This window comes from Garra rufa, chromosome 1 (genome assembly GCF_049309525.1).
Source record: "Garra rufa chromosome 1, GarRuf1.0, whole genome shotgun sequence".
NCBI lineage: Eukaryota > Metazoa > Chordata > Actinopteri > Cypriniformes > Cyprinidae > Garra > Garra rufa.
In genome coordinates this window covers 63,885,776-63,896,651 of record NC_133361.1, presented here as the reverse complement: position 1 = coordinate 63,896,651, position 10,876 = coordinate 63,885,776, and the positions used below count along the sequence as shown (strand labels likewise).

Genomic DNA, 10,876 nt, shown 5'->3' with positions numbered 1-10,876 from the left:
AATATTGTTAAGCTGACTAATATTATTATTAATTAGAAGTGCTTGTGAAGCGGGGATTACTACAAAATGAACATGCACAAAACTACACATGTACATATTTATTCGTTATGATTTATTCTTAAAAAGTGAATGACACTTGAAACCTGTGCAAGGGGCTTTTTATTTGATTTTGTTGTAAATTCAAATTAGAGCATCTTCCATGTCTGGAATGGATGTATTCTTGAGCCTATAAGGTAACAATAATATAATAAGATAACCTTGTTTGAAATGGGTTTGGCTAAATGAAAACTTTGGTTTCGTCTATACTACTAGGTACTTATACTATATTGACTGGGTTAAATAAAATTGCATTACTAAAAAGAGACTAAAATACAATTTTTATTGACTAAAACTAGACTAAATGTAATCAGTTTTTGTCGACTAAAACTAGACTAAAATGTTATCAGTTTTTGTCGACTAAAACTAGACGAAAATAGTCATGGGTAATTCTGACTAAAATAAGACTAAAATGCTCAGACTTTTAGTTGACTAAAACTTGACTAGACTAAAAAGAGTATGAACGTGACTAAAACTAATAAAAACTAAAATGACAGCTTCACACAAAGACTAGACTAAACTAAACTAAAATTAAAACCGCCCGCCAAAAACAACACTAGTTCCAGGCAGGTTTTTGAGCTCGTAAATCACTTCAAACCACGACTCAGGACTTTGTAGCGTTCCAGGCAAGTCACGCCAAGCATTTATTATTTTTATATTAGGCCTATTAATAATTTGATTGCAACGTTGTCCTAAACTCTATTTTTCCACCGTGTGCCACTTGCATAAACACTGCACCCTGAGAGGCTTTATTGTTGTTTCGCATGCTATGTCAGGTCAGAACTCGGAACTGGGAGTACTTCGATCTAGTACGAGTTCACGGGTGGGAATTCACGGGTTTGAGTGCCTTTCCAGTGCACTTTCTCGGGTAGAAGTTTGGAAAAACACGGGTAATTGGTTGCCTGGAACGCGGCATAACGCTCTCAGTTGGTCGCACGTGCATATGCTTAGGTTTCATTTTTATTTATTTAATTTTTTGCTACAACATGGGATTAATTAAAGCTCATTGCTGATAAATATGTTGTCTGTTATCATAATTTATAGTTTTATGGAAACGTATTTAACATTCAGCCCGTTCTTTTTCATTAGTATTATTTGTAATTTAAATTTTGTGAACGGGATTTCCGCTTTTGGAATGTCTTAGGATGCTTTTCACTTTTACTTTCGATTTCATGATCTTGGTTTTGCTTACATATATAGGCTACACCTATCAATTTTAAGATTAAAACAAATTCTTAAAAGATGGATTTATTTTTAATTAAACAGCATAACAACAATAAAATAAAACTAGCTTATATAGCATTTATTAACAAAAACTAATAAGACGAGGCACGGACTCCATCACATGCTGTGTAATATGCCGACTAAACAATTTATTACAGGACGCGCAAACACTGAGCAATCAAATTAATTAATAAAAAAAAATAAATAAATAAAAGAAAGCCTCCAAAGCGTAATGTGAGATAAACGGCAAAGATAACAGGATTTCAAAATGAAAACAAACAAAAAAAGTAAAACTAAACTGGCTTTCGGTGACTGTGCTTGTGTGTTTTTTTTTGTTTTGTTTTTTTTTCCTAAAAACTGACTGGCTCTGAAATGCTCGCTGTATGGAGCAGACGCTTTGGAGCATACTTACGGACTTTGTCGATGTGTTTTCTTTCCATTTGTTTCCTGACCTAGCTTCTGTCCCCCCTTGATTGTATCATTTGATTAACCTGTGTATTTAAGTTATTGTCTGTTCAGTCTTAGTTTGTCAGTTTTTATTGATGTTTACCCTGTGTTAGACCTCTAGACCATCTAGTAGATTACCAATTAAAGTATTTGTTTATACAGTATAATCTTTGTCGTGCCTGTGTCTTCCTAGCAGCAGTGGTGTTACAATATTGAGGGAAAACTGTTGATAATAGTGAATATGTATTACCTACCCTAAAGTGTTACCCTTTATGTGCACTCAGTCTGAAAACATCTGCCAAAGTAATATTAAAAACATGTAAACTCAAAAGCCAAGACAATTTTGGGGAAGAGTTCCAAAGATTCTGCTTGGACCTGCTGTTGAGTTTCTGTTTTGAGTTTCTCAATTCATTACACAAGAGGGAGTCCAATAAATTTTCTGGGAACATGTATTTTTGCCTTTTGCAAAGCAGAAATCGTATTATTGTAAATGCAGTAACATTTTAGATATAAGGAAATGAAATCAGATGATGGATGTTTCAGAGAAATGGTACTTTTTCTGAAATGCTCATTAAGCCAAAGAGAAATACATTCAGTCTGACATTGTTTGATACAAGCAGATAGACAAGAGGGAGGAACAAATCTGCCATAGTTACAGCAGGCAAGCAACAACATGCTGTCAGCCTGGAGAAAATTCCCCAGTTCTTCAGAGTGTCGACCGAGAGCACTCTCTTCTTCACTTTCACAATCACTTTCTTCTTCCACACAGCGCACATCTAACAACTTCCAGCTCTATTCTGAAAGGGAATAAAGATGTTATTTCTTATGCCATTTTTACTTATCCTCTTGACATATAGCAAAGGTAAGTAGTGTAACTTATGCTTTTTTCTGTTTTTTTTTTTTTACCACACAGACTGAGTTTTAAAGTTTTTAATGTCTTTGATTTTCTCTACCTTTAAACCTCAAAATGAAGTTTTAGAGTTTTAAGATGATTTTGTACCCCAGTGTATGTCATATGCTTAGCACACACTGAACAAAAAAGAAACATCCTTAAATTTCTTAAAACCCAATAAAGTTCTATACAGCTTATTTGGTTTTTACGAAATTATCTTTAAAATACAGTATCCTAAAATAATCTCTTTTCTTTTGAGTTTGTATGCACAGAAATGAGTCAGCATATGCTAATATTGCTTTCTGATGCATGCAGGTGAAATACAGCTGCGTGCTTTTAAACAACAGAGAGTGAATTGCAATGAGAGGACTGTCTTACAATGCAACATCAGCTCACCAACGCCGCTGAATCCTATTAAAGTATACTGGAGAAAAGAAGAAGAGAGAGATTTTGAATGTGATCCAACATCCAGCAAAATACCTTCAGGATTTGAGTGCAACTACACAGGGGAAGCACTGACATTAACCATCACAAATCCTACACCAGCAAACATCGGCACATATTTTTGTTGTTTAAAGATGGAATCTGGACATGCAACAGAAACAATCAAAGTATCTATAGGTCAGTACAATGACCCGTTTGGCAAATTTGCAATTATGAAGCTTATTTTAATCAACAAATTATTGATAAAATGTATAAATCAATCAATCAATATATAAAAATCACTGCATCCATATAATTGTGTATATTTTTATTTATTTAATTTTATTTTTTTACAGTTGAAGTTAAAAGTTTACATACACCTCGCAGAATCAGCAACATGTTAATTATTTTACTAAAATAAGAGGAATCCTACAAAATGCATATTATTTTAATTTAGTACTGAAAGAAATTATGATATTTGGGCAAAATAAGACAAATGTACACATCTTTATTATGTTCAAAAGTTTACACTCCTGGCTCTTAATGCATCGTTTTTCCTTCTGAAGCATCAGTGAGAGTTTGAACCTACTGCAATAGTTGTATTTGAGTCCCATAGCTGTCCTTAGTGTGAAAAGATGGATCTCAAAATCGTACAGTCATTTTTGGAAAGGGTTCGAAAACACAAAAATGTTGAAAAAACAAAGAATTTGTGAGACCCAAAGGATTTTTCAGAAGAACAGCGGGCAGTTTAACTGTTCAAGACAAACAAGGAACTCATTAACAATATCACTTAACAAAAAACCAAGTGTATGCAAACTTTTGAACAGAGCCATTTTTATAAATTCAACTATTATTTTCTCTTGTGGAATATATGTAAACGTCTTTTATGTGTAATATCTTATTCAGGTCAGTACTAAAAAATAAATAGCATGCATGATGCCTCTTATTTTGGTTAAATAATTGACATTTTGCAGATTTATCAAGGTGTATGTAAACTTATGAATTCAATTGTATATATTTATTTATTTTTACTTTAAAATTAGTTTAGAATATATGTCAACTACTTATGTATTTTTGTATTTATATAGATGTCTTATGTATATATCTTGGTATTTTTTCTGGGGGGGGGGGGGGGGTATTTTATACTGTGTCGATCTGCACACAGATACTGAGCATCACATTGTTAACTCTTCTACCTTGCCTTTGTAACTGTTTTTATGCAGGAGAATGCACTGGAGAATTCTCCAACCAGATGGCTGGACCCAACCAAATGCAGTGTAGCTTCAGTGGTGTGTACCCGAAGGCCATAATAAACTGGTTTCATTATGAGAAGAACCTGACTTCCAACTCCTCAACCGCAAGCCAGATGAACTCTGATGGAACGTTCAATGTCACAAGTGTCCTTAACATCCAGGACAATCAAAAGAGATACAACTGCTCACTGTGGTCACTCAAACAAGGACGATACCTTGATCAAGAATTTGAAGTGCCAGATCATGCTGATTTCAGCCCTAGTAGCAGGATCAGCACACAGCATTGTTTATCATGGACTCTTATCCTTCTTAGCCTGCTGTTTTCATCGAGAGCCTGTTTGCCTCTATAATCTTTACATATCAACTCAACCCAACTATCACAAGACCAGATGACATAATCAAAGGTAGAGTTTAATCAATGGAAAATGCCAGATGACCTGACCATCCAATCGATAAAGTTGTAGAACTTTTGTCTGCCATGTGGTAGGTCTGGATTTAATGTAAAGCAGGGAATATATATTTGAGTTTTACCTGAAGACAAGGTCACAGGACATGGCAGTGAACTGACATTTGATCCACAACTTCTCTTTTATAGTCATGTCTGGATTTATTTAAGAAAATGCAATGAGTAGCTCACATGAAACCCCAAACTATTCCAAACAGCTTTTTGCAAATGTATTTGTGGCCCTGGACCACAAAACCTCTTCTTAAGTAGCATGGGTATATTTGTAGCAAAAGCCAAAAATACAGTACATTGCATGGGTCAAAATTATTGATTTTTCTTTTATGCCAAAAATCATTTGGATATTACAATTTTTCTCAATTGCTTAAACACATTTCTTGAAATTATGCCTCTTATTTGTGAAACTCTAAACACAAATCCACAACTTCTAACTCAATTCCCCAAACTTCCTATATTGAGGTCAAAATGAAGCTCTCCACTCAAAACAACTCAATCTTGCTGAAAAACCAAACTTTGCTCTCAGACATGACACACAAATCCTCAAGAACACACACACACCAACATAGTTTTACACACTGATGAGATAAATTCAAAACAATACTACGAAAACAATACAAATAAAAAAACTTTTCACATGATGAACACAACAAATCTATGCATTTGCAAGTGTTTTATTCCTTAATTTAATGTACTGTAGAGTACAGTACAAAACAGCAAACAACAACAAAAATAATTATTCTGCCTAGCATCCTGTCTTTGGTCTGGGACAGGCCAAAGAACCTCTTCAGCATCACAGGCTAAATTAGCCCTGGCCAGGCAGCAGGGGTAAAATCCTCTTGCATGCCTGATCCAACCAATAGCAATAGCAACTGAAAATGTAGGAAACAGCAGACCAATGTATATAATCATTTGTATGAATGTAAGTAGTTTTGACAATTTCATTTCTGATCTGAGAAATGCACCAAAGTGACTGAGAAAAACTGTAAGCTGATTTTGGCCCTTTTATCTCCATCGAAGGTTCTGATTGGTGTGTGCTAAATTTTGACTCCTAGTGTTTCCACTTGGGTAATTGTGTGCTAACTGAGCTCAAACTTCACAGATTTGAGTGAACAATATTGAATGCTTGTGCTTTCTAAATGACCACATGGTGTAAGCACTGAGAAATGTATAGGGATTTGTGTGTGGAGTTTTGCAGTAACAGTTCACCAAATCTGACTCATGTGTCAAAGCAGGGAATAGTGTTTATAGTTTAGGGAAATGGGTGTGCTTTTTCAAAAATGGCGTTATAGTTTTGAAATTTTAGTTCAAAAGACTGGTTATAGTGTTTTATCAATTGAGAAAAACTGTAAGTAAAGATCATGTTTTATGAAAATATGTTTTAAATTTCCTACTGTAAATATATCAAAACTTAATTTTTGATTAGTAATATGCATTGCTAAGAACTTCATCTGGACAACTTTGAAGGTGATTTTCTCAATATTTTTTTGCACCCTCAGATTCCAGATTTTCAAATAGTTGTATCTCGACCAAATATTGTCCTATCCTAACTTAACCAAACCATACATCAATGGAAAGCTTATTTATTTTATTCAGCTTTTAGATGATATATAAATCTCAATTTGGAAAAAAAAAAAAAAAAAAAATTACCCTTATTGCTGGTTTTGTGTTCCAGGGTCACATTTATTCCCATTCTTTATGCAACATAATGTATGATCTCAAATTAATTAAAAGACTACACTGAAAATGTGTTTTGTATATCATGTTTTTGCTATTTTTTGCATTGTCTATTTTGTATATTATTCTTTTTATTATCTGTGTCATGTCTTACATTGTTGCACTGTGAAGCTAAAACAAATTCCTGGAAATCAAGTTAATTCTCATTCTGATTCTGAAAATAGTGAAAAGCTAATTTTAGTGTCATTGAGATACTGTTATAGTTTTTATTAGACATGTCTTACTGCTACTGCACCACACACAGAAAAAAATGCCTTCCTTCTCCATTTTACAAGCCACCATAAAGATTTCCATCTGAAATCACATGCATACTCTAATCTGATTTTACATATTTTTAACCTGATTTAAATGAAGCTCCAGGAAGCTCAAACCTGGCTGAAGGAAATGTGAAATCCTGCGATGACAAAACAGCAACCAATGAAAGAAGACAAACTGACTTGAACGTTGTTTATACATGTACACTAATTAAACCTGACTATTTTAATCTTCGTGTGATTTCACTGATCCATTTATGCAAATATATAAAATATTCCTAATCCAGAAGTTTCATGCACTTCTACTTGCACCCACTAGGAGTCATACTCACACTACAGTAAATACATCACTGGGCCTGACATTGTGATTCTCATATGGTTTTGGCCAAAGACGCAGATTTTAAACTGAAAATTATTCAAAAGTGATAAACCAGCTCAGCACCAATATTATTATTCATGTTGATTATAATGTCAAAAACAAAGACATGAAAATGTTTTTTTCCTCCCAATATTTAAAAGGTATAGGATTTTTACAACTTGATCTCACAACAATTTGTACATATTTTACAAGGTGGCTAATTCGTATGATTTAGTACACTGTTTTTTTGCAAATCATTTCCATTTTATGAGATCCCCAATTCATATGGGGTCACTGGGGTCTAGACAAATCATACAAAATCGTATGAGTGAGATTGTATGAATTTGTACGAATTAGCCACCTCGTAAAATACATACAAATTAGTCGCTGTCACACCCCCGGACCTGGTTTTGTTGTGTTTTCTGTCCCCATGTGATCTATGTGACCTAGTTTATCCCTTGTTTGATTGTGTCATTGGGTTCAGGTGAGTCCCATCAATTACCCTCATTGAGTTTAGTACTTATACATTTTTCCGGCGTTGTCTCAACTTGATATGCTATGTGTGTCTCCTGCCTGCCCTTGTCTGGAAAATTAAAGACTGTTACTCGAATCACCTACGTCTCCGCTTTCCTTACCTCCTCACAGTAGCATCGTGACAGAACAATGGTCTGACAAAAAAAAAAGTAACTGTGTGTTTCCCCTCCGTTTTTATTTCCGCATTTTGTTCAGTGTTTATTTTTGTTTTTCCCCATGGATCTCCTCACCACTGTGTTTACCACCCTAGCCTGAAAGGACCTGCCCCTCCTGGTGTATGTGGTTGAGTGTTCACTGTTCTGGATCGGGGGAAATTACTACCACCCTGTCGACCTCTCAGACACCACTGAACTGAGCTGGAGGGAGGCTGTAATCTGGTGTCTGGAGTGTCCTGCCCCAATCCAGAGCACAGCAAGACCCAGAGCCCAGACCACCATCACCCCGCTGCGCAGAGCCCGAGCCCAAGCCCAAGCTAAAGCCCACTGATGACAGTCTCTATTGGTCTCATGGCTGGAGGATCCCCTGTCTCCACCTCCAGCCTCGGAGTCCAGGACTCTGCCTCAGCCCTTCGACCCAGTGGCTCCACCAGGGCTCCTAGATCCCTCCTCTCCACTGTGGTCTGGCAGTCCACTGGCTCCGCTTTGGTCTGTCGTTGACCAATCAATCGCTTCCGGTCTCCACTCCTCCGGCTGTGTCTCGTCCCTCCAGCTCCATCAGGCTCCTCCTTCCCTTCGGTTCCACCTCGGTCCTTTGTCGCTTCGGCTCCACTGTGGCCTTCTGGATCCATGCCTCTGTTTCGGTCGCCTGAGCCATCTGTTCCGCCATGGTCCTCCGGATCCTCCTCAACACCCTGGCTCACCCTGCTCCGCCGCCATCGGTTAGCCCCCTGAAGTTTTCAGCCCTCCCTCCTCCTTGGCTTCACTGCGGACCGACTTTACGACTGTGGCCTGGGTTTTACCTGGCTCCGCCTGCTCCAAGTCCCTCCTGTCTCCTCCCTGGCTTCTCCCTTCATTGTCTCGCCCTCCCATCCTCCTCCCGAATGTCCGTCCTCCTCCCAAGTTCCCACCCATCCCTCCCTCTGTTGTTCATGTGGCGCCTTCCATGAGGGGGGTGAAATGTCACACCCCTGGATTTGTTTTTGTGTCTCATCAATTACCTTCGATCAGTTTAGTATTTATAGTGTAGTCGTGTCAATGATTCCTTTGTCCAGTGTTGTTTCAACTTGATATGCTATGTGTGTCCTGCCTGCCCTGTGTTACCCCTTGTCCTACATCTCCACGTTCCATCTCCACGGTCATGTAAGACAGTTCTGGGAGGCAATATACAGAAATACTTTGACTGGCCGACTTTGCTCAGGCATTTAAGAATGTCAAAACAACATTTCAGATGCTGTGCAACAAGATTGGTCGACTGGTTAGTCAAAAGTCACATGACTTTTTTGATGTGCATAGAGGAATTTATTCAGCAAATGCATTTCCATCTCCCATTATTTGCAATAACTTTTTGAACAAGTCAAAACCCACCTCAATCGAGCATAAAATTATTATTATTATTTATTTTATTTTTTTGCAAATTAAGTTTTTTTCTTTGGCATTTACATCACTCGTTTCTTATGCAAAATGTGCATACAAACAGAGCAATGGAAGTCTTTGCTTATCTAGTAAATGCATCTTAATTTAAGAATTTTTAGATATTTTGTCTAGAAGTTAGACAAAAATAGATTAGCCTTTTTTGCAGTGTATACTATATACAATACACAAACAGTTAATGTTTTCAGACCTCTACTACAGGTCATAAGAAACCGCAGATGGTTTTGTAAAGCAGCTAGACAAATCCCTTTAGGCATCCTTTTTCAGCACAACTGAATGACACCATATTGATTTCTCCAATAACCCATGATCTATTCATTGTAATGATCCTTCTATTACTACTTGTTAACACACAATGCAGTTCAACAAAGCAGACAGAAACAGCAGTCACGGGTTTCCATGTGAACCATCTTCACTGTAGCATTAATGATAGATTTCTGATCACATGAGGCTCTCAGGAACCATTTCATCGGGACTGGAGCTCATGATACAGATAGAATATCTATATGAACAAGAAAATGGTCAGAATAACTGCATGTAAAATTTATTTTACCTTGAAATGTAAGTTTCAACATCAGTCTGACAGTACACTGACTTCTAATACGGTGAACAGCTTGTTTCTTTCCCATCCCTGCTGAAAAAAAAACAAAAAAACAATAGAAACCATCACATAAATTCTAATGGTTTCTATTACAAATACCATTACAAACTTTGCAAACCATTAACTTTTAACCATTAAAACCATTAAAAAAATAGATTTCTGTAGTGTGTTTTGGGACATATTCCATTAGAATGTTTTGGGGTCAAATATAGCTTACTCTTATCCATAAAGATATAATATTGTAAAAATAAGTATATAAAATCGACTGTTGTGTTTTTGTTAGTAGGTTAGAGGCTTAGCTGCTCAGCAGTAAGTTTAATTGATTGTTCTCAAAGCCTAGTATCACACAGTCACACACACCTGAGCTTCTGCCGGCAGAGCCGATGTTGCCATGGTGAACTCAGGTTTACGATGCGTCTCGCTCGCAAGGAAACATTTCTGAAAGCCTGCTACACAACAACAGCTGATTAGCTCGTGTTATTTTATTCCAAATGCACTCTACTCAGCCGAAGATGCGTTTTGAAAACCAGTAGAGAAATCTCCAGTGCATTGTCTTCTGCGAAATATTATTTAAGAAAAACAACCAACACATTCTGATGGCCATTTGTAAATCTCTAACAGTTGCAGTTTCTTTTGAATGTGTTTGAAAATGTGCTGAAGGGCTTCTCACACCTCTTAATAAGTTTTTTTTTTTCCTCGATTCAGCTTGACACCCAGAGGACTGCTCACACATTTTTTTTTCCTAGATAAGAACATGTGTTGTACACGTGAGTCAAGTTTCATAAACATAAACTGGTTGGTATCATATCAGTTTTGCATATAACACAATGGGCATAAAAGTCTTGGCAGCTAAAAGCAGATAAAATTGAATGGTCCATGGTCTGCTGGAGTGTACTTCTGTCATTCGATTCCAGGATTTATTTTATTTTTTTTGCTTGTTTTTTGACCCAACTCCAGTCCACACAACAGTGTTTGATTAACTGCTCAGAGCTGCATTCATAATGTTTA

General features: G+C 36.7%; 1 protein-coding gene across 1 annotated transcript; it reads left to right on the top strand.

Annotated features, from left to right (window-relative positions):
- Positions 1-2,490: 2,490 nt before the first annotated feature.
- On the top strand, positions 2,491-7,016 carry LOC141338083 (tyrosine-protein phosphatase non-receptor type substrate 1). Its single transcript, XM_073843650.1, has 3 exons — positions 2,491-2,629; positions 2,975-3,280; positions 4,306-7,016. The coding sequence occupies exons 1-3, from the start codon at positions 2,581-2,583 to the stop codon at positions 4,683-4,685; spliced, it is 735 nt and encodes a 244-aa protein (XP_073699751.1). The 5' UTR covers positions 2,491-2,580; the 3' UTR covers positions 4,686-7,016.
- The last annotated feature ends 3,860 nt before the right edge of the window (positions 7,017-10,876 follow it).